Source organism: Dama dama, chromosome 30 (genome assembly GCF_033118175.1).
Source record: "Dama dama isolate Ldn47 chromosome 30, ASM3311817v1, whole genome shotgun sequence".
Lineage (NCBI taxonomy): Eukaryota > Metazoa > Chordata > Mammalia > Artiodactyla > Cervidae > Dama > Dama dama.
This window is the reverse complement of record NC_083710.1, coordinates 52,868,689-52,895,626: the sequence shown is the minus strand read 5'-3', so window position 1 is coordinate 52,895,626 and position 26,938 is coordinate 52,868,689. Positions and strand designations below refer to the sequence as shown.

Genomic DNA, 26,938 nt, shown 5'->3' with positions numbered 1-26,938 from the left:
TCAAGAGTCTTCTCCAATACCACAGTTCAAAAGCATCAATTCTTCGGCACTCAGCTTTCTTTATAGTCCAGCTCTCACACCTATACATGACCACTGGAAAAGCCATAGCCTTGACTAGACGGACCTTTGTTGACAAAGTAATGCCTCTGCTTTTTAATACGCTGTCTAGGTTGGTCATAACTTTCCTCCCAAGGAGTAAGCGTCTTTTAATTTCATGGCTGTAATCACCATCTGCAGTGATTTTGGAGCCCAGAAAAATAAAGTCAGCCACTGTTTCCGCTGTCTCCCCATCTATTTCCCATGAAGTGATGGGACTGGATGCCATGATCTTAGTTTTCTGAATGCCAAGCTTTAAGCCAACTTTTCCACTCTCTTCTTTCACTTTCATCAAGAGGCTCTTTAGTTCTTCTTCACTTTCTGCCATAAGGGTGGTGTTATCTGCATATCTGAGGTTATTGATATTTCTCCTGGCAATCTGGATTGCAGCTTATGCTTTCTCCAGCCCAGCATTTCTCGTGATGTACTCTGCATATATGTGAAAAAAGCAGGGTGACAATATACAGCCTCGATGTACTCCTTTTCCTATTTGGAACCAGTCTGTTGTTCCATAGTTCATCAGGCACTCTGTCTATCAGATCTATTCCCTTAAATCTATTTCCCACTTCCACTGTATAGTCATAAGGGATTTGATTTAGGGCATACTTGAATGGTCTAGTTGTTTTCTCCACTTTCTTCAATTTCAGTCTGAATTTGGCAAAAAGAATTTCATGATCTGAGCCACAGTCAGCTCCTGGTCTTGTTTTTGCTGACTGTATAGAGCTTCTCCATCTTTGGCTGCAAAGAATATAATCAGTCAGATTTTGGTGTTGACCATCTGGTGATGTCCACGTGTAGAGTCTTCTCTTGTGTTGGAAGAGGGTGTTTGCTATGACCAGTGTGTTCTCTTGGCAAAACTCTATTAGTCTTTGCCCTGCTTCATTCTGTACTCCAAGGCCAAATTTGCCTGTTACACCAGGTGTTTCTTGACTTCCTACTTTTGCATTCCAGTCCCCTGTAATGAGAGTCCTGTATGCAGGTCAGGAAGCAACAGTTAGAACTGGACATGGAACTCATTTGAGAAGACCCTAATGCTGGGAAAGATTGAGGGCAGGAGGAGAAGGGGATGACAGAGGATAAGATGTTTGGATGGCATCACTGACTCAATGGACATGGGTTTGGGTGGACTCCGGGAGTTAGTGATGGACAGGGAGGCCTGGAGTGCTGTGGTTCATGGGGTCGCAAAGAGTCAGAGACGTCTGAGAGAGTGAACTGAACTGTTGTTCCATGTCCAGTTCTAACTGTTGCTTCCTGACTTGCACACAGGTTTCTCAAGAAGCAGGTCAGGTGGTCTGGTATTCCCATCTCTTTCAGAATTTTCCAGTTTATTGTGATCCACACAATAGTTAATAAGCAGAAATAGATGTTTTTCTGGAACTCTTTTGCTTTTTCAATGATCCAGCGGATGTTGGCAATTTGATCTCTGGTTCTTCTGCCTTTTCTAAAACTAGCTTGAACATCTGGAAGTTCACGGTTCACGTATTGCTGAAACCTGGCTTGGAGAATTTTGAGCATTACTTTACTAGCGTGTGAGATGAGTGCAATTGTGCAGTAGTTTGAGCATTCTTTGGCACTGTGTTTCTTTGGGATTGGAATGAATTTATTAAGACCTTAATAAGTGTCAGCTACTGTAGTTTCAGCTGGAATAAAATACAGCACAAAACCAATAATCCTTTCTCTCAAGATGCTCTCTTCATGGGGGGCGTGGGGCAGCGGGACACAGACAAATCACCCAGTAATTATAAATGTAATAAGAGCTACAGTAGTAAATATAGTAAAAAAAAAAAAAAAAAAAAAGACGGCTACTAACTCTGACTGGGGAAGTAAGAAATAACTTCACAGAAGACATGACTCTTGACTTGGGTCATGAACAATAGATGAGTATTTCCGTTGTGAAAGATGATGGAAATTCAAGTTGTGGGCTGCAGGAAGCAAGGGCAATCAGGGAGAAAAAGAAACTTATGAAGCCCCATGAAGAACTGAGCATGTAATACATCTGGGAATCGAAGGATTATTTGGCGAGGGAATGGGGGGACCATGGTCAGCAAATATAAGACTAGAAAGATTTGTGCTTTGAGCTTTAGGAAATATGTATCTTCAGTTAGAGATTTTTAAGCAGGGAAGAAAAAGTAGATGTCTGGGGAGGGCACAGAATGCAAGAGAGAGAAAAGAGAGTGAGAGAGAGAGAGAAACAAAGAGCACACTAGTGCTTGGAAGAAAGGAAACAAGCTAAGAGATTGCAATGAATCTTTCCAATCTTATATGCTAGCTTGGGCTCTTATGATTCTCATGTAGTATAATTTTTAAACTAGGATTTGACTGAATGTTACAACTTCTAATCAGTGCTGAAAACATTATAATATTGGGGTACTGAAAGAGTACTGTAAAAAAATATATAAGGTACACTTTCAGATACATTAGTAACGGTGCCTACAGGGCTATTTAGTAGGTACTTCTTCAGATTGTCAGAGATGCTTCTCATGAACATATGCTTTGGCCTTTCTGAGGGGTAGCAGTGGAAGTGAAAGGGTTGGGGGTGTCAGAGGATGATTTATTACCCCACCATTTAGTAAACATCATATACGTACAGATTTTTGGTATAATAGCCATCAAACATTTTAAATTGTATCTTCATACTCTTGTCCTTTTCTAAACTCAAGTGGTTAAACTATAACTGAACACTTTTTAACGTGCATACAATTCTCTAAGTTTCTGCAGGCAATACAATGATAGTAAGAAAGTAATAGTTTACCATGTAGTTCATTCATGCAATAAACCAAATGTATAAATGATAACGTGTGTGTGTCTTACATCTCTTCACTTGTGCCCGACGCTGTGCGACCCCATGGACTGTAGCCTGCCAGGCTCCTCTGTCCATGGGGATTCTCCAGGCAAAAACCCTGGAGTGGGAAGCCATGCCCTCCTCCAGGGGGTCTTCCTGACCCAGGGATGGAACTGGAATCTCTTATGGCAGATGGGTTGTTTACCACTAGCACCACCTGCTGCCACCTGCTGCTGCTGCTAAGTCGCTTCAGTTGTGTCCGACTCTGTTCGACCTGGGAGACCACAAATGATAATAAAGCAAGTTATGTAAGCTAAGATATCTTATATGCCATAGTATAATAACCTTACTGAACAGGATAGAATAGATTTACAACGAGGTAGCAAACAATTCCACAATCCCAGTGGCTTAACAAAGTGAGAAAAGTTTATTTCCCGCTCATAGGAAGTGTGCTGTGTGCCTGGGAGGTTCTCCAGGACAGCTGTCCTCCTGTGCTGATGCTATGATCACAAGGAACCTCCATGGTGGACGTTTCCTCCATGATCACTGAAGGGGAAGAGTCTGGCTGGACAGCAAGAGTGAGCTAGGGCTGTGGCTACTGGCCATAAATGCTTCTACTCAAGAAGTTTGTCATACCATGTTATATCTTAAAGTGAAATTAGAGTTAAAAATACTTTATCGTGATTGTGTTTGCACGCAGTTTGCATGCAACTCTGTTTCCTTTCAGAGAAGTGGTAAAGCAAAATAAGTACAGGGAGATTTTTAAAAAGATAATTCTGAAATACTATTGACAAGCAGTGCAGGTCGCTTTGACTTGAGCAGTAACTGTTGATCAGCCATCCCAGGGCAGGTGGTGGGGGTGTATTTCTGAAGAGGAGGCAGGAAATATGTTCACCTTGGACACGGGCTAGGTAGAAGCATGGGTGGAAGTGGTAGTGCTGGCTCTATAGGAAGACTTGGAGCATTTTCTGCTTTGTCATCTACAGGCTGCTGGAGGATGTCATGGCTCTCACCTGAGAGCACTAGAGAGCATATCTGAAGACCAACCAAGCTGTGGATGAAACCTGGGTCTCCTGCATTGCAGGCAGATTCTTTACTGTCTGAGCCTCCTGGGAAGCTGCAAGATAGACAATAAAGTGTTAGTTGCTCAGTCACGTCCAACTCTGCAATCCCATGGACTGTAGCCCGCCGGGCTCCTCTGTCCATAGGATTCTCAGGAATACTGGAGTGGGTTGCCATTTGCTTCTCCAGGGGATCTTCCTGACCCAGGGATTGAACCCGGGTATCCTGCATATTCTTTACCATCTGAGCCACGGGATGGACAATACACTCATTCAAACAAAAACGTGGGGGGAGACCTCAGAGGAGAGTCTTGAATCACCTTTAGCATCCTAGTGAGGAAGCTGATGAGAGTGTGGGTTGTGCCAGAAGTCAGAGGAGAAGGCCAAGGGAATGTTGGTGCAGGTAGTCTGGCAGATAGAGAAAAGCAAATTATCCTGAAGGAGGGTTAACATTCACAGCTGATGGACTGCACTCAGTAAGAATGTTGGTGCAGCTAGTCTGGCAGATAGAGAAAAGCAAATTGTCCTGAAGGAGGGTTGACATTTACAGCTGTTGGACTGCACTCAGTTAGTAAGAATGGGTTGACACCTGGAGGAAACTGAAACAGCTCTTTATTTTCTCTATTATGTTTTTATATGTATTTTTCTTTCACTCATGCAACAGTCTCCCCTGGGCTTCCCTGGTGGCTGAGACGATAAAGAATTCACCCACAATGAGGGAGACCTAGGTTCCCTACTTGGGTTGGAAAGATCCCCTGGAGTAACCCACTCCAGTATTCTTACCTGGAAAATTCCATGGACAGAGGAGCCTGGCAGGCTACAGTCCATGGGGTCCCAAAGAGTTGGTCAGGACTGAGTGACTAGGCACAAGCACAGTCTCCCCTAGGATCAGTGATTGGTGACCTTGATATGGGTGTAGATTGTCAAATGTATTTGGTTCATAAAAAATAACTTTTGTTTGGGAACTGCTCTCACAAGGGAAACAGGACTTAAAACTTTTTTTCAGTTTATTTTTGTTAGTTTGCGGTGTTTTTGAAATGTTGGGCAAGGCCTGTATTTTGCTGTTACCATGTGACCGGATTGTTTTCTGGAATTTTGAAGACTTGGGATCACAATCTTCCAACTTTAGACATGCAGTGGAAGGCACTACTTGGAGGTAGTGGGTGAAGAATGTAGGAATGAGACTGCTTTGGATAAGACTGGGAAAAATCAAAAGACAGATGGACGGGGAACATGGTGGGAATATATTTTGGAACTTGAATACCTCTGTGAGAGAAAGGGAGAGCTATGTTTTGTGGCATATTGTCTTGTGCACGCTGTGTAACCTGTCAGGTGTGTTTATTTAGACAACCCATTCCAAACAGATACGGGGTAATAATATTTAAGCATTTTGAGTGAGGGGAAGTGGGTTGAGGAGGCAGCAAATATACAATCTTACAATAACCCTCTCTTAACTCCTTCCCTGGTAGCTCAGACGGTAAAGAATCTGCCTGCAATGCAGGAGACCTAGGTTCAATCCCTGGGTTGGGAAAATTCCCTTGAGGAGGAACCCACTTCACTATTCTTGCCTGGAGAATCCCCATGGGCAGAGGAGCCAGGCGGGCTACTGTCCGGTTTGCGGAAAGTCAGACACGGCTGAGCGACTAAGCGCAACCCTGACCCTAAAGGACAAAGAATGATGGAGTACACTTTACTCTTGTAATATTCTCACACAATAGAGAGGTTTAAGAGAATAGCATCAAAGAGACAATCTACCAAAAGCCTTGAGAGCCTTGAGAAAGGGAAAATCGTATCAGAGCCAACAAAGTTCCTTCTAGGTCACCAGGGTAGTAGATCTGATTAGGGCTTGAGGTCAAAATCAAACGTGTTACAAGTGTTCATTTCCCTTGAAAAACAAAGACCTAAAAAACCTTCCTTTAAAAAAAATATTCTTTGTTCAGATGACCAAAGCCCCTGTGTGTGTTAATAAAAGAATCATAAATAAATTTCTTTTGAAACGGAAAATTAATCATAATTTCGTGAGTTAAAACATGAGCATTTTTTAAGATTATTAGGAAATAAGATTCAGAAATCATGTAGACTTTAGAAAGAATTGAAACCAAGCAAATATGATTACTTAAAAAAAAAAAAAAAAAAAAAAGAAAGTCTTAGGGTCCCATTGAGAGTGGTCCCCTCTCCAGGGGGCAGCAGAGACGCCCAAAAGAAGACGGAGATCTCGGCGACCCAAGAGAGGACGAGTTGGTCCGGGCAGGGCCGGCGCTGGGCGCAGGAGTGCTGCCCGAGGGGCGGGTTGGAGGAGCGGTCGGGACCGTGGCCGGAAAAAGAGGCAAAGAGGTGACTTCTCAGATAAGCTTTCAGAGACGACGCTCTCCGCCCGCCCGCCCGTCCGGAGGCGGGGTGGCAGCCCGATTAAAGAAGCAGCCAGCCTGGAAGGAAGGAAGAAGCGAGGGAGGGACGGGAACAGTAGGAGGAGGAGCAGCGAGCTGGGCTGCAGCGACCGGAGGAGGAGCGGCCCCGGCGAGGCCACGTTTCGTTTTTGTTATTTTCCACCGAAATAGTTCTCGCAGGCCCTCCGGGAGCACCGATCGCGCCGAAGCCCAGGGGCCCCGACCTTCCAGGTGACAGCCGGTCACCCTGGTAGGAATCAGCTCCGCCCCAAGTCACCCCCTCCCGCCCGCCCACAGCCGGTTCCCCGCCCAGCCTCCCCGTGCCCGCCCGCGGCGAGCGGCGGCCGCAGCGGCTCTGCAGCGCCGGAGAGGGCGGCGAGGGCCCTCGGACCCCGCGGGGCCGCGGACGAGGAACGGGGAGGTCTGACCCCACGCGCGAGCCCGAGAAAGGAGGATGGCGATTTAACTCGCCCTCTTCAGCCAGTCCTGCTGCCCAGCGCTGCCCGGGTGCCCGCCGCCAAAGCCCGGGAGCCGCGCCCGAAGTGCCGCATGGGGCAGGGCCGCTAGGGCGCGGAGTTCGGGGTCGCGCCGAGGCGGGCGCACGGCCCGGCGCCGCAGTTGGCACAGTTTCCGCGGCGCCTTCAACGCGAGAACTGGGGGGCTGGGGGGCGCGGCGGGCCTCTCCCCCCGCCTCCGTGCCCTCCTCGGGAGGAGTGAGTTATGGAGCCCCCCAGCTGCCTTCAGGATGAGCCGTTCCCGCACCCCCTGGAGCCCGAGCCCGGCGCCCCGGCGCAGCCCGGCCCGGGGAAGCCGAGCGACAAAAGGTTCCGGCTGTGGTACGTGGGGGGGTCGTGCCTGGACCGCAGGACCACGCTACCCATGCTGCCCTGGCTCATGGCCGAGATCCGCCGGCGCAGCCAGAAGCCCGAGGCGGGCGGCTGCGGGGCGCCGGCGGCCCGCGAGGTGCTCCTGGTGCTCAGCGCGCCCTTCCTGCGCTGCGTCCCCGCGCCGGGCGCCGGGGCCACCGGGGGCTCCGGCCCGACGGCCGCGCAGCCCAACCCGGCCGTGTTCATCTTCGAGCACAAGGCGCAACACATCTCGCGCTTCATCCACAACAGCCAGGACCTCACCTACTTTGCTTACCTGATCAAGGCGCAGCCCGACGACCCGGAGTCGCAGATGGCCTGCCACGTTTTCCGCGCAGCAGACCCCAATCAGGCAAGACCGCGCGGCTCCGAGGCCCCGGGGAGGGTCCGGCACACACGGGAGGAGTGGCGGGGCTGCGGGCGCCGGTACCACGCGTTAAGGACGGGCTCTGGTCCGGCTGCTGGCGCGCGCCCTCCACGTGGCGCACTTGAGCGCTGCTGGTCCCGCTGTTCCGACCCCGAGTCCGGGAGCTGGCTTTTGGGGGCGGATGGGGCGGCGGGAGCAGATGACCTGCAGGAACGAGGAAGAGGGAGGGAGGCTGAGTGGCTTCGAGACGGCGGAGGAGCTAGGACGATGCGGGGAGCAGCGCACATCCTGGCAGGATCCCGACGTCTTGGGGTGTGACTGTAGAGATGGCATGCCCGGCCTTGGTCGAGTGTGTGAGTGCGTGCAGGTGTGTGTTTGAGTGAACGCGGGAGACGGTTGGGTTCCTTTAGGCCCCCGCACTCACTCTGGGTCTTGGTCGAGTCATGTACCTTGGCCTCTTGGATGGTCGCATCTTCGTCCTAATAACACTTGCAGGTCTCCGATTTGGGAAGATGTTTCAGAGCCGGGCTTAGGGAGAAGTTACTAGACATTGCCTGAGTGTCAGCAAAATACGAGCCCGCGTTTAGATGTTGAGCGGAAAGACTTGTGTTTTTTTTTTTTTTTTTTGCAGTTTTTTACACACGATTTGGAGACAGAACCAATACCCACTTGGGTGATTTAAAAATCAGTGTCTTAGAAGAGGCGAAAAATCTCTTTTCTAACATCATTTCTCTAGAGTTTACGAAATCGAGGTGCCTGTTACCAAACAGTACATTTTTACTTCCTTAAGAAAAGGACAGAGCCCTTTTTTCTTCTGGAGAGAGATATTTAAACAATCTTTACCACATTTTGGTTGTGTCTTGAAAAACAGCACCCCCTCCCCTCCTTTAAAAAAAATGTGTAAGGAGTTGTTTTTTTTTTTTTTTTTTTTTACCGTGTCAAAAGTCCCTGAGATGCTGTTATTTTTGAGTTATTTGTTTGGGTAAAGTACTTTAGATTCTTTGGGAAAATAGTGATGTCTAAATATAAATCAATAAAGTCTCAGTTGTACTATGTGGCCAGTTTCTTTAGCAGCTGGCCAATTAATAGACGAGAAAAACATTCTGTAAGTAAGGCTTTAATTTTTGAAAATTCATATAGTCTAGTATCATGTTATGTAGTATCTGTAATGGAGAAGGAAATGGCAACCCACTCCAGTATTCTTGCCTGGAGAATCCCAGGGACAGAGGAGCCTGGTGGGCTGCCGTCTATGGGGTCGCCCAGAGTCCTCAGGACTCAATCAACTTAGCAGCAACAGCAGCAGTATCTGTAACAGAAAGACTGTTTAATAGCTTTCCACAAAAGGCCTATAGTTCAGCTGAAGAAAATAAAAGTTCAATATCTTCTGATTCCATCAGTTACTTTGTAAGCTATTTAATATGCTCAGAACTCCCAATGTGAAGAGAGCAATTTTGATTTGTGGGACCTCTGTTACATTATGGTAAAATACCTTATTACAGATGATCTCAGAATCCTAACCATGATTAAAATGAATTTCATTTCATACGTATCTGTTCAAAATTTATTTTTAGCTGTCAGCTATGTTGAAGTTGGAGGGCAGCATGTTCTTTATTTCCACTGTTGTAGTATTGTATTTATCACTATCTTTATTGTTTTAAGATTTTTGGGTTCTTTGAGTAAGATGGAAGTAGTGGCATTTTTCTAGGACTTTAAGGAATGTTTCAAGATTCTTGATGGTTCTTTTCTTCAGGTCTGAAGCATGACACATCATTGCTAATTTCACTGATGGTCAAAGTTCGTCTCTGGGTTACAGCACCTTAAATTCTCAACAGTAGCTGTTTAGTTTTCCCTGGACTCATTGAAGTTCAATTAAAATATCCCATTTTATTTACCTTCCTTTTTGTATTTAGATTTGAGAGGCTGAATGTGCTGTCACTTTACAAATAATAGCATGTGTAAGCTTATGTACCTGCTATGCAGGAGCAGTGGAAGCCAAATGGCTTTTTGATAAAAGAAGAAACAAATTTTTCCTGTTTTATTGTCATTTCCTTGTTGAGTCTTTGATCTAAAGATGTAGATTCCTATTTGCCCCAAACCTAGAGAGCCCCTGGCAGAGGATCATTAATTTGAAAGGCCAGATGTTGTCTACTTAAGAATTCTTTCCAGCCATAAATCAAGGGTTACAAACCTCAACGGCTGGGCGGATGGTTGAGTGAGGTCCATGGAGGACTAAATAGGGAAGTTCTTTCCCAAGGTGCTGCTCAGTTCCAGATGGAAATTACATTAACAGAATATAAGCCCAGTGTTGACCAAACTTCTGATTTCTAAAGGGAAAATGAAAATTTGGATTTTTACTTTGAGTCCACATTTTAAAGTATTAGCCAGTATTTTAAACATTTAAGAATCCTATCTGGGCTAAACAAAACACATCTGAAGTTTGGCTTCAGAGATCTAAGGACGGCCACTTTTGATCTTGGGCATAAATATTTGTTGAGTGGCCAAGTGCAGTCATTAGATACCGTGTGCTCTTTGTCACATTTCCTTTTGAAATAGTGAGGAGAGTTAGAATGATTTGGAAGGCAGAATTTATAAGTTAGATTCCCAGTAGTGATGATTCCTCAGTTGAACTTGTTTGGATGAATTCATCACATTATTTCCATCCAGCAATATATCTCATATAGCGTAGAATCTCTGGATTTTTCTGAGCACCTATGAAATGAGAAGGAAGAAAAGTTGCTGTTTGCCTTGCCACTGAATTCTACATTTGAAGTAGAGACTTATTTGTTCTTGTTTAGTCGCTAAATCATCTCTGACTCTTTTGCGACCCCATGGACTGTAGCCCGCCAGTCTCCTCTGTCCATGGGATTTACTAGGCAAGACTACTGGAGTGGGTTGCCATTTCTTTCTCCAGGGGAGCTTCCCAACCCAGGGATTGGACCTGCAACTCCTGCATTGGCAGGCGGGTTCTTTACCACTAAGCCATCCGGAAACCCCAGAGAATTATTTAGTTGGACTTTAAGATTATGGCTAAATCTCCTAAGTATTTTCTACAGTCCCTGAACAACATATTGAAGGTAGCCTGGAGCAGAAGTCCTGCAAACATCTCCAAGTAAACTAGCCTTTGCTTTGTCTCTCTTGCCTGTCCCTTTTCTGAAATAGACTTGTCTGTCGGATGACCATATAACTTATTGTTTAATGCAGGACAATTTTTATGGGAAAGGAGGCATCGTTAAACTTACACCAGCATAACAACTATAAAACTGGACCGTTTAGGGCAAACAGGAACATAGATGACCATAGGTAAATGGAAAAGTTTGTGTTTCTGCCAAGTCACTGAAATGGAGGATAGTGGTTTCTGTATATAAAATGATGATGTTTTGCAGCATATCTACGCACACATCTTTTGGGGGGTGGATCTCTATGTGTCCTCAAAGATGGGAGTGCTCTGTGTATGCGAGTAGCTTGGGTCTGTTGTGGGGAGTTGCCGTAGTGATGTGCCCTCTGGCTCCACGCCTTCCTGGTGGGTAAGAGTCAGCCTAAGGATGTTAAACCTTAGTCAGCCTGGAGGAGTGCTCTGCCATAATGCTCTGATGCAGAGCTATTTCTCCCAGGTGCAAAGAGAGGTGTGGGCTGGGAGCAAGTGAACTAGTTCCAGTTCAAATATATGCCAATACAGATTGCTTCCCATTTATTCAAGCCTGTGTAGTCTTGCATGGTAGGAATGTCAGTCAGCACGCATCAGCCAAGGTTGAATATTTGAAAAGTGCTTAACTCTGCAAAACTTAAAAAACAATTGCACTGGCATAAATTGAGTCGTAGACTTAAAACTGGTTGGAGAAACCAAGAATCTCTGATTCTATACCTAAAATCTTGGGAAGGTCACTAATATTCTTCAAAGTACTTTATCTACTTTCAGAAAGAGCCTGAATGTAGCATTCAGAAAATACTACATATTTAGCATTATCTCCATTTCCCCATTGAAAAGCAGAACTTGTTTTATGTTTTATGTATATATTTTTATGATATTAAAAATAAGAATTGTTAGTGTTTATAACGCTTGTTAGAGATTACATGTTATCATTGCATGAGACTCAACAGCATATGTTTCAGATTATAGAATGAGTAGTCATTTAAAACAAAAACATGATTGCTGTAATTTTCATTGGTTTTGTTTGTGTATATGTTCCTTGAAGCTCACAAGAATGTACTTTCAAAGAGATTTTATAAATTGTGTTCTTAAAATTAAAAAGTGAACTCGATATGGTTTATTTTCAACTCTAAATTCTCTAAGCCTGTGGGTTTTTTGCTTCTTTTAAAATATTTAGTATTTTCTGAACTTTACTCAGATAACCAATTTTCACCCATATATTTTCAAAAGATCATTTTTAATGTTGTCAGAGTTGAGGATCAGTGGCTCTGGGAATATACAAGCAAGGAAACCAGAGAAATAGAAATCTGGAAATTTTCACATTTCTCTCTATGCTTTCCAAGTTCTTTGTGGTATTCTAGACAGGTTGATCTCTTCCCTCCTGTTTGCTGTGGTCACTTTTTTTGTTCTCTCCCTTTCTTATCTGAGGTGGATCTAATCTGCCTTGGCTTTGTCGTAGGATCCTGACTACAATATCTAGGGGATAGATTCATACCCAGAGACTCCCACTTGTGAGTGGCGTGTTATATTGAAGATGGTGGTGGTTGGTATCAAGGCTTGTTTATCATAAACCAGAGGTTTTCAAACTTGAGTGTGTGGCAGAATCACCTGGTGAACTTGTTCAAACAGACTGGTGGCCCCCACCCTCAGTTTCTGATGTTATCAAGTTCTCTGATGATGTTCAGACTTCTGTTCTGGGGACCACAGTTTGAGACCCACTGCCCTCAATGATTCTGTTCATCTGGTTGGGTATATAATCCCTTCTATTTTCTTGGTTATTTTTGCAGCTGTTTTCACACTTGAAGTTCATGGTAAATGTGGGGAGGAATAATATCTACAGCAGATTTTTAAGAAACTCTTCATTTTATAGCCTAATAGCTTTGCATATTTTCTTTGCTAGATAGACATTATTCTGCCAGACATGCTGAGACTAGCCATATGTTTAATGAAAACATTACCTTTCAAGCCAAAGTTTTAGGTTCTTCAGATGGCATAATCAATTTATAAGGAATATATTCTAATGTTCAATTATGATAAATTTTTGAAAAAATCAAAGCTTTATTTATTTAAATCTGCAGGACTAACATGAGAAAACATCAGTATGTTTAATATACTGTCTAATAAGAAAAAAATCAGGCAAGAAGAAATAGAACTGACAATTTGGTGAAAAAGATTATGACGGCTCTGATGATTATTGCAAACTTTTCTTGTCTCTCCTTCTCCTTCCTCCTCCTCCTTCTTCTTTTTAAAATCTCATGGCTTTTGTTTGTTTTGTTAAAATCATCTAGACAGTGATTTTAGATGCCCATTTCTTTTGGGCTGTGTTGCCATGCTGTTGTGGCTTCCCAGGTGGCGCTGGTGGTAAGGAACCCGCCAGCCAATGCAGGAGACGTAAGAGACACAGGTTCAATCCCTGGGTTGGGAAGATCCCCTGGGGAGGGCATGGCAACCCACTCCAGTATTCTTGCCTGGAGAATCCCCATGGACAGAGGAGCCTGGTGGGCTACAGTCCATGTGGTCACCCAGAGCTGGACATGCTGGACATGCACCACCACATGCCATGTTTTTACTTAGATATATCCCCCTGTAAAATGAGGGACAGATCAATTGTAAACTAATTTTGTAGTACATTCAGAATCATTGACCAGATAAAGGATTTTGCTTGAATTATGGTCTATATAAAATATTAACACAAATTTAGTAATTCATTGGGAGGCATCAACTAAGCATGCCATTGGCTTGTTACTTTAAGGGTGTAATGTGATTACTAACATACACCGTAGTATGTCTATCTAAATAGCTTTTTAATGCTTAAAAGCTAACCTTTGTTGAGCTCTTGCTGGATGATATTACTGCCTTTAGTGCTTGTCCTAGGTTATCACATTTTATCTTCACAATAACAGTGTAAAGTGTGCACCAGTCTTCCTCCCATTTTACAGATGAGAAAACTAAGCTAAAGAAAGTTTAAATATTTCCCTAAAGACACAAAGCTTGTAATGGTAGAAGCAGTTTCCAGTCTGCATGAATAGTTCTCTTATCTGCTACTCTAAAAATCTGATTTTTGTTGTTAGTGATAGGAAGCTTTATGCTATCAGTTTTTCCCCATTTTTAAAAAATTTATTTATTTATTTCCATTTATTTTTATTAGTTGGAGGCTAATTACTTTACAATATTGTGGTGGTTTTTGCCATACATTGACATGAATCAGCCATGGATTTACATGTGTTCCCCATCCTGATCCCCCCTCCCACCTCCCTGCCCACCCCATCCCTCTGGGTCTTCCCAGTGCACCAGCCCCGAGCACTTGTCTCATGCATCCAACCTGGGCTGGTGATCTGTTTCACCCTTGATAATATTCATGTTTTGATGCTGTTCTCTCAAAACATCCCACCCTCGCCTTCTCCCACAGAGTCCAAAAGTCTGTTCTGTACATCTGTGTCTCTTTTTCTGTTTTGCATATAGGGTTATTGTTACCATGTTTCTAAATTCCATATATATATTGTTACCATGTTTCTAAATTCAATAAGTACTGTATTGGTCTTTATCTTTCTGGCTTACTTCACTCTGTATAATGGGCTCCAGTTTCATCCATCTCATTAGAACTGGTTTAAATGAATTCTTTTTAATGGCTGAGTAATATTCCATGGTGTATATATACCACAGCTTCCTTATCCATTCGTCTGCTGATGGGCATCTAGGTTGCTTCCATGTCCTGGCTATTATAAACAGTGCTGCGATGAACCCCATTTAAAAAAAAAAAATAAAGTCATTTTATTTTATTTTTTATTTTGTTTTCCAGTTTTATTGAAGTATAATTAACAAGTGAAAGTGTGTTAGTTGCTTAGTTGTGTCTGACTTTGTGACCCCATGGTCCTGCCAGGCTCCTCTGTCCATGGAATTCTCTAGTCAAGAATACTGCAGTGGGTTACCATTACCTTCTCCAGGGGATCTTCCAGACCCAGAGATCAAACCGGGTCTTCTGCATTGCAGGCAGATTCTTTACTGTCAAAAATTGTACATATTTAAAGGTATATTGTAGTGTTTTGATATACATATCAAATGGAAGGATTACCACATCAAGCTAATTAACATATCCATCAACTTAGATAGGTATTGTTTTCTCTGTGTGTGTTTATGGTGAGAAAACTTAAGATCTGCTCTTTTGGCAAATTTCAAGTATACAATATAGTATTATTAACTGTAGTCACCATGCTGTCTATTAGATGTTCAGAACTTTCTCATCCTGCATAATTGAAATTTGTTTCTTTTGACCAACATCTCCCCATGTCTCCCATCCCCCTGCCTCTGGCAACCACTATTTTACTCTCTGCATTTATGAGTCTGACTTTTTAAGTTCCATGTATAAGTGAGATCATGCAGTGTTTGTCCATCCCCCCCCCCAACTTTTTAATTAAAAATCTCCACATTTAAATGTACTCATTAAATTTGTAAAATAATAATGAAATGCTGAATGCATGCTTGGATATAGTTTTGCCAGTGTGTATTTTTGTTTTAATGAAAAGTGAAAAGTCTGTATGATTTGTTAGACTGGTGAAGCTGAACTCTAGTCTTTTACATAGTGTCTTTAGGAGTGGCAGGGAAGTGAACTGTGAGTCTTGTTTGCAACCTTTGTAATGACTGACTGACGGGAAGTGTTAGTTGCTCAGTCATGTCCTACTCTTTGGAACCCCATGGACTGTAGCCCACCAGGCTCCTCTGTCCTTGGAATTCTATAGGCAAGAATACTGGAGTGGGTTGCCATTTCTTTTTCCAGGGGATCTTTCCAACCCAGGAATCGAACCTGAGTCTCCTGCACTGCAGGCAGATCCTTTGCTGTCTGAGCCACCAGGATAGCCCTGATAACTACTTTAGTTTAGAATAAAAAGTCTTTAGGCTATGTATTTAAGAATGGGTACAACCATGCATTTGTTTTATTGACCCATAAAGGATATAAATATTGTAAAGTTTAACAAAGTAGAAAGTATAAATTATAAAAATGTATTGTAATGTCAAAGTATATAATTATAAAGTGTGAAATTATAAAATATAAAAGTAGTGCATCTTACCATCATTATAAAACATATGCAATAAAGCAAAAAATATTGGTATCAAGTTGTGCTATTTTAATTACCTTGGGTTAAAGGGAAATAATATGTAAATTTTAAGGTTACATTAATCCCAGTGACCTGATGGGCTGATATATGGTTTTGCAGGAGCTCAAGTCGGGAAAGGTGGTTCAAAAACGCATTCCCAGGTCCACAGTACCATCAGCCTGTTGAACCCGTGCTGCGGCAGCCAGTGCCATAGGCATGTGTTTGGGAAAATAACATCGTTCATCACATTGAATTTAGCTCATTAGTGTAATTGTTACTGGTTTTATACTTGTGTTCGTGGGTATTTTCTAAGTTGGTTTTGGTTTGAAAATTGTTTAAAAGCTAGAGCTATAAGTATCTAAAGTTTATGTCTAGATTTTTATGAACATATTTAAAGTAACAGTAAAATAATTATGTTAACATCTTAATTATCTTCAAAAGTATTCTAACAACCAACAGTAAGTTCAGTAAACTGGCTTAAACTTTCAGGTGTTATTTAATATGACTCTAATCATCTATGATCCTATGACAGAGAGGGAAAAAAGTGTGAGATTAAAATTTTGGTGGGTTTAATTTCAGATCATCTTAACACAGGTTTTTGCAGCTCTACGAAAAAGATACAGAGGTATTCTCCAAATTACTGATCCTTTTCAAGTTTCATTTCTTGTAAGAGGTTGGGTTGGAAAGAGGATCTCCTTGTAATGGGATCTTCCTGGTTAAATATAGAAGCCTAAATTTGCTGCTTCAGATCTTTTATTTTGTGGATGCCCTTAACCAGTTGGATAGTCCTCACTTTGGAACTCTTGAGAATTTTTACAGGAATTTCTAAAATTGTCAAAGTTAGAACATTGGAACTTTGTACTGTCAGTATTATATAACTTCTGAGTAGTTTGAAATCAGTTTCATATTTGCAAGTCAGTGTTTCTGGTTGAGCAAATCAAGTAATATTTTATATCTCACAATTGTATCTTCATTCACATTTTCCATAATAGGTTATACAATGTGGACAGATACATTGATGGCTTAGGGTTTTACAAAGCAATAAGCAAATCTGTCTTCTGGCCTCAGACAGCTCCCAGTTTTTTCAGTTCACCTCTTGCCCTGATTTCAGCCATTTAATTCTCATTATCTTGGCAGCTCGAGGGATTTTCTTGAGTTTACCTGAAATTAAAGTGATGGCTTTCCTGCTTGATTCTACAAATATTTCTGTTCCTTAGATTTCCAGTGACACATTCTTAATACTGGGTTTCCTAGTGGTAAACAACCTGCCTGCCAATGCAGGAGATGTAAGAGATGTGGGTTTGATCCCTGGGTTGGGAAGATCTCCTGGAGGAGGGCATGGCAACCCACTCCAGGCGAGGCAACTTCTCTTGCCTGGAGAATCCCATGGACAGAGGAGACAAAGAGTTGGACAGGACTTAAGCAACCTAGCATGCACGCACATTCTTTATGCCTGGTGGGACACCCCATTACTCTGCGTTGCATGTGCTGCATCCTCCGCTTTGGAGGCTACCCAGGGTCTGTTGTCGGACTCTTTAAATATTGTGCACTGCCTGCTTGATTGAACTTCTTTCCACTTTTGGAAGCTGGTCTTCCCCGTTCTGAGGGATGATCTGGTTGTCTGGTCCTTACCCCTTCCTGTTGTTTCCCTCCAAAGCTGTTAGCCATTATTTACTGATTTTATTTTGGTTTTCATATGGAATTTTGCTAAGATCTACTGGCAGGAACATAGCCTAATGGTGATAGGTAGTAGGCACGATCCCTCTATATTTACCCATAATTCTGTATCTAATTTGAGGAAGATTCAATAGGCTGAATTTAGGAAACTAGATTTCTGTCTAGTTTCTAATAGTACTGGTAAAGCAATATGAAAGTGGGTGGTGTTATATTTTATTTTTCGACAGCCCTTTATATTTTAACTTCCCCCATTGATCCTCAATTCAAATGGCCAAATTGTTCTGTTAAAATAATAATGGCATTTGATAAAATTGCCTGCTCTATGTTACTTTAAAAAAGTGTGTTAGTTATAGCAATAAACCTCTAACCAATAACTAGTATGACATGTGGGATCTGGAAGTTAATTGATATTAAACCTTCATTTCTGTTGGAAGTTAGGATGAAGATATGTTGAAATTATATTGTTCATTTTAATAACTGGAGTATGAACATGACTAAGTTAAATCTAGCTTAATTAATCTATGAGGTAGTATTGAAATTCTTTGGAATAAAATATATTAAAAAAAATCTTTAGTTTCTCAACTATTCATACCTAAGCCCATCTTGTAGTTTAACAGAGTTTGTTATCTCTTTTGCTTGATCCACCACAATTATCCAGCATTTGATTCTATCTTTAGAAAGGATGCTCTAAGCTTCTAGGAACCAGGTTAAAAAATAATAGATATACATTCATGATAATATTAGCTCTAAGCAGTATTTAGTTTCTTTTTCAACCTTTCATTTCTTTTTTTTCCTTTCTTTTTTCCTTTTTAAATTGTGAAAGTATGATAGCACATTTAATGGTAGACTTGGAAAATACAGAGCCAAGTTACATATAGTTCCACTATATAATACAATTATTTTTTAAGTAGACAAATTAAGATTTTTTTAGTTGGAGTTTCAATATCAAACTCAAAAATTAATAGAATGAGCAGACAGAAAAGTAGTAGGTATAGTAGACCTGAAAAGCACTGTGAACCAATTCAACATAATTAAGATGCATACAGTTTTCACACAGCAGCAGGATACAAACATGTTTGTTTTCTTGACTAGAGGGTCTCAAACTTTAGCATGCATCACCTGGAGGATTCATTTTCATGCTGATTGCTGGATCTGCATCCCCAGAGTTTCTGATTCAGTGAGTCTAGGGTGTGGCCATAATTTGCATTTCTAATTCCCCTGTGATACTGATGCTTCTGGTGCAGAACCACATTCTGACAACCACAGCTGTAGACTGGGGGCTGACACACTCTTCCCTTTGTTTTTGTAAACACAGTTTTATGTGAACAGCCCCCCCCCCCCCATCTATTTGCATATTGTTTAGGGCTGCTTTCATTCTGCAGTGACAGTACTGAGTGTTTTTGACAGAGACCATATGATCACCAAGTCCCAGGTTTTTATTATCTGACATTTTATAGGAAATGTTTGCTGACCTCTTCTCTAGCAATCCTGTTAAAAATAGGTATTTTTATCTCCATTTAATAGATGAGAAAACTAAGTCAGTAATTCTCCAAAGGATGCAAGCCAGCAGTAGCAGCAGATCTGGATTTCCGAACCTCATTCCCTTTCTGAAGCCCACTTTGTACATTTTTTATTGATGGCCCTTAAATGTGTCCGTATAGCTCAGCCCTCTCCTCAGAGGGCCAGCTTCGTTCAGCATTTGCATGTTATTTGACATCTGCATGTGAATGTGCAGTTGGTGATGTTTATAGCCTAGGAATTATATTTGAGTCCTAGTTTTCACTTCCCAAGTACAGTCCTCATGGAGGACAGTCCTCATTGAAGGAAGTCATCGTGTTGACTCTGCTTTCAACACTGACTTTTATTTTTAATTTTTGGCTGCACAGGGCATGTGAGATCTTAGCTCCCTGACCAGGGATGGAACTGTGTCCTCTGCAGTGGAAGCCCAGAGCCAACCACTGGACTGCGAGGGGAAGTCCAAAACTTAGTTTTTAGTATGTCCATGTCTTTCCAAGACCGCTGCCACCGCCTGGGTCTAATTCTCGTCAGGTCTTTCTGGGACTATTAGACTCCTCTCAACTATTCTCCCTGCTCTCCTCTTGCTCTCTTATCAGCCCCTTCTTCAGTGGAATCACACACCAGAGCAAATTCCCTTTGTGCTCGGAGTAATATCCAAATTCTTCTCATGTGACCCTGCATGGCTCCGCCCCTTCATCGCCCTGCTCCCTGGCCGCCCCCCCTAAGTCTCCTCTTGGACTGCTCCTCTCCCCGTGCTCCCTACATCTCCGTCATCCTTAGCCAAGTCCGACTGAGATCACTTCAGTCTTCGCAAGTGTGGTTTCCATTCTCAGCCATTCTCAGGTTTCAGTTCTTTGCTTGACTCATAAATAACACATCCTCAGATTGGCCTCTGATAATGCTCTATCTAATAAAGTTGTAGATATCTCAATTTTTCACTTCTCTCTCAGCCCTTTATTTGTTTTCCTTTTGGCACTCACACATTTAAAATTAATTTTAAAAACTCTTTCTCGGAATACTGTCACCACCTCCAGAAGGTAAGCTCCAAAGAGATAGCAATCTTGTCTGGTCATGGTTGTATCCTCAGATCTAGTCCTATAGTAAAAGTTCCTGCTAACAAGTTGAAATTAAGCAGAGTAAGAATTGGCCCCTACCCTCAAGAAATTTAAACCCACTGGTGAGAACTTAAAGTCTACTGGCAATAATATGCATGTGCTGTCATACTTGTTGCTTTTCTTTAAGAAGTGTTGATTTTATTGGTTGCACAATATTATTTTTTATGAATACTTATACTTTTAAAGACATCATCTGCTTGCAATATTAAATGTGGTTTAAGCAGATATTTTTAAAGTAAGTAAATTATGCAGTTTCTGAAAACAAAATTGTAAACTCATTTGAGATGGACCTTTCCCCTCCCATATCAAAACAGGAAGTTTAGTGAGGCTGCCAACATGAAAACAGGAGTTTTCACAGCCTTTTCTTTGAATAACATGAATTAAACATTCAGGCACCTGGAAGATGATCAGCAAGAGTGGTGTTATGAATATACCCTTGCAAGATTTGGATATATTTTAGTTTCAGTTCAGATGTTATTTAGGCTTCTCCATGGAAATAAGGTTTCATTTGGAAGGCTATTTATTTTCCAAATACTTTGAATGGCTTCTGTGTTTTACCCCCAAATCTAAAATAGACCTTTTAAACCTTATCCTTAATGGGGCAGGGAAGTGCTTAAGAGGTGTCTCAAAAAAAATTTTTTTTTAAGTCAAAAAAGGTAAGTGAATGAATGGCAAGAAGACACCAGGGTAACCAGGGATGGGAAAGAAAAAAATATGGCCCATGTCCACGGTTAACTGTTGACCAATAATAAAATGTATGATTTGTATTCTGGATTTCTTTATTTGCTTAAACAGCATGCCCTTGTGACAGAGTGTTTTTTGGTTTGTTTGTCTATTTACTTCTTTTTTATTCTTTTTATCTAATGTTTGTAATAAGAGCAGTTGATAGGTTAGTTTTAGTTTTCAGTGGCCACTTAGGTATGTACCAACCTACACATAAGGTAGTATTCATGCTTGGCAGCTGTATCTCCATGGATTGGAGGTCAACTTTAAAGAAAGAAAAAAATGACACAAGGAAAGATGATCTTATTTTTCCAGGAAAAATTAAAATGTGCCAGAGTTATTTACCTTTATAGAGATGCCCGTCTCTTCTCTTCCTCAGAAAGGGCATATTCTCCTTATTCCTTCTTCACCTTCAGGCATAATCTGTCCACCCATGAGCATTTCTGCCTTTTTTTGAACATTTTGTCCCTTGTATGGGGTAGGAGATGCCTCTGCTTCATTGATGGAGCCCTGTGTATTTACTGAATGAGCATCTCTGTTTTGTCATTTCCCTTTTTTTAAGTGATGGAAATGATCTTTGAAAGCCAACTCATCATTAGTAGGCTTGGCTTTAAGACGTAGATATTGCTGATGGTGCATTTTGCTTTTTCTATTTTTTTAACTGTGGGATCTTAGTTCCCTGACCAGGGATTGAAACCATGCCCCCTGCAGTGGAAGTGCAGTGTCTTAACTACTGGACCACCAGGGAAGTCGCTGATGGTGCCTCTTTTCAAGATAGCACAAGTAGCTGCTTATTATGGCAAAAGGCAAACATGTAAATAGTTTAATAGCAGGTTTGCCTATTTAGCATGTTGTTTTTCTTTGCTCCCAGAGTGGAAGAAAAACTCACAAGCCTATTCTGAGGAAGGAGAGGCTGTAATGTACATACTAAGCTTGAAGGCTGGTGCTTGTTGGCAGTGGATTCCTTTTACCCTATTCACATTACCCCCATTTACTTAGGAACCAGGAAGGTGGATAGCTTTTGTGTGAATGTGGTTGTACCAATTTATTGTCTCTCTGGAGACCTTGTTTGCTGTGATCAGGCTGTTATTTTCTTTCTTTCTTTTTTTTTTTTTGAGTGGAATCATTTCTGGACATTGACAGTGGCAACTGACATGTGTATGCCCTGTAATTTTTTCTTATCTATTTACATTTTCCAGATGAATTATTTTTAAATGTCATGCTGTCACCATGAAAAGGAGTTAAAACAAATGGTCTGCAGATACTCAGGTCTCCCTAAATCAAGTGGAGACTTTCATTACCTTACTAAAATTATTGACTTAAAAAATGTTTAAATGTCCTCAGTACCTGATACTACAAGGGACTTTGTATATGTTTTCAGTTTGGGGGTCTCACTCTTAATGAACAAAGTGTTTGTCTAATGCGGGTAGGCTAAATGTGGGAAAAATCCCATCCTTTATTCAAATCATTCTCTATTTTGGACATGTTCACATATGATCTCTCTCAAAAGAAGTGACTGTCTCCCACTGGAGTTTTCATTTGCTGTTTGATGACTTTGCAAAGAAGAAAAGATTATTGACTCGGCAGGAGTGACCATGTGGAACAGAGATAACAGACTACAACTAGAGAAGGCAGATTGGACCCAGGAAATTAAAGCTCTGGGCTCCACTCTTCTGTGATTAATCATGTAGCATGAACACTCTGTTAACCTAGTTAGTTAGTTAGTCTCAGTCACTCAGTCATGTCCAACTCCCTGTGACCCCATGGACTGTATGTAGCCTGCCAAGCTCCTCTGTCCATGGAATTCTCCAGGCAAGAATACTAGAGTGGGTTGCCATTCCCTTCTCCAGAGGATCTTTCCAACTCAAGGATCGAACCCAGGTCTCCTGCATTGTAGGCAGATTCTTTACTATCTGAGCCACCAGGGAAGCCCTCTGTTAATCTGGATCATGACTTTACCACTAGTTCTTTTGTTCATCACCTCATTCACTCATTTACTCATTCTTTCAACATGTATTCATTTGTTCAGTTATCAGGGGAATTGAATGTTTCCTGTGTTTCTGGCCCTCCATTGAGACTGATCTATATAAAATAAACACATTCCCTGCTTCATGTTTCTTAGAGTTTTGTGGAGGAGTCAGACAAAACTGTGACTAAAGAGAATAGCACATTGTAGTAGCTGAGCGCCTGGTGTCTGGAGTCTGATCACTGAGACTCAAGCTCTACCATCGTTGGGCTCCATGCTCTGGGGAAGTTCCTGCCTCTCTCTGTATCTTGGTTTCCTCATCTGTAACATGGAAAGTGTAGCGTTGTTGTGAAAGTTAAGTGAGTCCATTGATATACACTGTTTAAAACAGTGCCACCTCAAAGTACTCTGTAAATGTTAGTTCCGTGTCTACTAGTGTCCAGTTTCGAAGGTGATAGAGGCTATGAAGGAATAAAAGGGGGAAACTTTAGACTGGGTTGTGAAGTAGATTCTCCAGCTCTCTTTTCCTAATCAAATCTTATAATTTTCTTAAGCTATCTCTCCCTCTGCCACTCAGCCCATATGCTACAGAAGGCTGGTCTCCTCTGCAGCTCTAGGATTTGTCCAGGAATCTAGTCCCTGGAGAAGGGAATGGCTGTCCGCTCCAGAATTCTTGCCTGGAGAATTCCATGGACAGAGGAGCCTCATGGGCTACAGACCATGGGGTCACAAAGAGTCGGACATGACTAAGCAACTAACGCTGGTCCAAAGCCAATTTATAAGCTTTGTACCTGGAGACCCAGTGGTCCCAAGGAATGCACCCGTTTGTGCCAGGGCGAGATGAGAGAAGTTTTCTCCTCAGTTGTTTTGTGCAGAGTTAAAGCCTGGAACTGGAACTGTTGTTTCACTGCCAGAGTGATGTGATACAGAAGAAAGGGCTCTGGAGACATCTGGGAAAAACTGTCCCTGAACTTTGATAGGAACAAGCCTGATAACCACCGACTTGCAGGCTTTTTCAGTTTAGGTGCGTTGAGTTGTGTTTTTGATGGTGGTGGTGGTTTACTTGCTAAGTTGTTCTGATTCTTTTGAGACCCCCCTGGACTGTAGCCCACCAGGCTCCTTTGTCCATGGGATTCTCCAGGCAAGAACACTGGAGTACGTTGCCATTTCCTTCTCCAGGGGATCTTCCTGACCCAGGGATCAAATCCATGTCTCCTGCATTGCAGATGGATTCTTTACTGACTGAGCCAGCAGGGAAGCCCATGTTTTCTTCTACTTGTGGTCAAAAGTAAGAGCTGGGTCAAGGAAGGCTTATTGTAGAGATTATAATTAAGGATGACTTCCAAGTTTGCTGACTCTGTTTTTTTTGTTTTTTTTGTTTTTAAATTTTTGGCCTTACCCTATGGCATGTGGGACCTTAGTTCTCTGACCAGGGATCAAACCTACACCTCCTGCATTGGAAGGCAGAGTCTTAACCCTTGGACCACCAGGGTTGTCCCCTGACTTTTTTTTTTTTAACTAATGGATGAGTTTGTTGGCATTTACAGATAAGAAGAAGGCTGGTTGGAGGAATTGGGGAGAAATAGATTTTAGGTCAGAAATCTTATTTGTAAAATGAGAGGGCTGGAATGTTAGCAGTGATTTGCACACCCTTTCTTGATGACATCCTTCCATCAGTATTTGTGATTTCTAGACTAGCAACCATTTTGACCAACACTGGGTCTGATCAGAATCTCAGCAGGGGTTATAAAGGGTGGTCTGAGGATGTTTTTCAACCCAGTTGTGCACGAGAACCTTGTGGGGAGTTTAAGAGAAGTATACAGTCTACTAGATTCTTGAGCCCCTCTCCAGACACATTGCCTCAGAATCTCTAGGGTGAGACTTGGAAAGCCATATCAAAACTGGGACCTGGGGTGCAGCCAGCTTGGCACTTGCATACAGCTTGGATTTGGGGAGCCTCTGCTTTAGGGGGTGCCAGGTCCCTTCCTGTATGGCAGGGGTCCCAAACCAGGAACTGGACTGCTCAGCAGGAGGTGAGTGCTGGGCTAATGAGTGAAGCTTCATCTGTGTTTGCAGCTGCTCCCCATTGCTCGCATCACAGCTCCGCCTCCTGTCAGACCAGCAGCAACCTAATAAATGTAATGCGCTTGAATCATCCTGAAACTCTCCCGTCTCCCCTTGGTCCTTGGAAAAATTGTTTTCCATGAAACCAGTGCCTGGTGCCAAAAAGATTGGGGACTGTTGCTGTACTGGGTTTTATTTTTCAATTTTTTGTTTTTGGGTTTTATTTTTAAATTAATTAACTTTTAATTGGAAGGTAATTGCTTTACAATATTGTGTTGGTTTCTGCCATACATCAGCATGAATCAGCCATAGGTATACTATGTCCCCTCCCTCTTGAACCTCCCTTCCACCTCCCACCCCATCCCACCCCTCTAGGTTGTCACCAAGTTTGGGCTCCCGATATCATACTGCGAATTCCCACAGGTTATCTATTTTACATATGGTGGTGTGTATGTTTCAATGCTCCTCTCTCAGTTCATCCCATCTTCTTCTCCCACTGTGTTCCCAAGTCTGTCCAGGGTTTTTGATGACAACTGCAGGAAACAACTTTAGTTAGCTTAAGCCTAGGAAATAGCATGTACCATAGAGGTGGCTGCAGCCCCAAATGCCTCAGCTGCCATCAGGACACTACTGCTTCTTGACGCTACCTCTAGTCGAATTGTCATCATGGTTTCTTTCTAGAGTGAGAGTCAGAACACTGTGTCTGGCTGCTGGCGATGTTGTGAGTATATTAACAGTTGCCGGATGCTTAGGTGTTTGATGGATGATTATTAGAGCATCTGATATTTGAACAGCAGTTACAGTATCACTTCACATATCAGTAGCTGGGCAATTCCATGAGAAATCAGGTGGCAGATCAACCTCCAGTCCACAGGCTGTGTTCTGTAGTCATTGTGTAGACATTATTGCCCATGCTCGGCCAAGTTAGGGGATAGAATAGCAGTGGATGATGCCTGTTGTCAACAATGAGAGGGGGGCTTGGAGAAGAAATGAGTCAGGGACACACTAAAGCACAATTAGGTGCTGCGTTGTAAGCAGTGGGGGGATGAGATGTCTGGGAGTGGGTGAGCCCAGGGGGAGGATACTGGCTCCAGAGCTGAGACAGGGCCCCCAAATGCAGAGATGCTCTGCAGGAAGCAATTTCTCTAATTAATGTAATTAAAACTTTATTTATGGTCATTTGGGGCTGCACTGGCAGTCAGGCAGTTTGCCCAAGGCAGTAATGATTCTCTCAGCTTTGGAACATGATGCTTCAGGCATTTTGGGGGCGATTCAGCTCTACTTTGCCACATCTTTTTTTTTTTTTCCCCTCCAACATCTACTGTCACAGGATTATGAGTGGCAGAGGAAGAACATTTAATCCTGGAAGGAGGTAGCATATTAACTCTTCTACCTCCTAAGAGATAGATTTCTACTTTAACTTCCCCAGAAGGAAAACAGGTTGTAAATATAATAACTTTTTCTTTGCTTATTTTAGATATTGGTAGTTGTGTTAAGTGTCATATTAAGCTTTAGAACATTGGACACATACGTGTTTTTTCCTCTGGTTTCAATTTGCTCTCCCTAATTGAGCTGGCTTTTATATTTAAGCATTTGTCCACTGGAGAAGAGCAAAAACAATAATGGCGTCAGTGTAGGATTTTTAGAGCATGATTTTGGGTTATTTGTTAGACAGTGGAAGCCATGAAAATTTCATAGTTGTCAGAGTTTTAGTTTCCTTGTCACCACCATTGTTATCAGCTCCAGCAAGGCCATTTACAGATATTGGTTGAGGCTAATCAAGTGTAAGATTAGTGAGTTAGCCACTGGGGATAAAAGGTTTAAGTGATTTCTGCAGAAAGAGATAAACAGATATAGTAGCCTAAGCTTGTGTTGATTACCTGGGAAAGCTCCTCGGAGAATACACAATTGTTGGGCCTCTCTGTATCCCCTGATATGAGATGTGCAGTTAGTCTCCAGGAATGCAAAAATTTCAGGCCCTGGTTCTAGAATTTTAAAAATGGCAAATAATAAGAGAGAGGTTTTTTTTTTTTTTTTTTTTGATGCATTTATGTTCCTAATGAAATGTGACTGTT

At 42.2% G+C, this 26,938-nt stretch overlaps 2 protein-coding genes across 3 annotated transcripts in view; one reads left to right on the top strand and one right to left on the bottom strand.

Moving 5' to 3' along the window:
* Positions 1–145: 145 nt before the first annotated feature.
* On the bottom strand, positions 146–7,613 carry LOC133049589 (craniofacial development protein 2-like). Its single transcript, XM_061133698.1, has 3 exons — positions 7,470–7,613; positions 2,908–3,152; positions 146–1,065 (listed from the first exon to the last, which is right to left on the bottom strand). Coding segments are annotated over exons 2-3 (615 nt in total). The 5' UTR covers positions 2,910–3,152; positions 7,470–7,613; the 3' UTR covers positions 146–452.
* Positions 7,022–26,938, top strand: part of TBC1D4 (TBC1 domain family member 4) — a 210,545-nt gene continuing 190,628 nt past the window's right edge. The window contains exon 1 of one of the 2 annotated variants that reach the window (XM_061133697.1): positions 7,022–7,544. In XM_061133697.1, coding sequence (XP_060989680.1) covers positions 7,047–7,544 — 498 coding nt within the window. In that variant the 5' untranslated portion in view covers positions 7,022–7,046. The remainder of the gene's footprint in view (positions 7,545–26,938) is intronic. The other variant, XM_061133696.1, reaches the window with a different exon arrangement.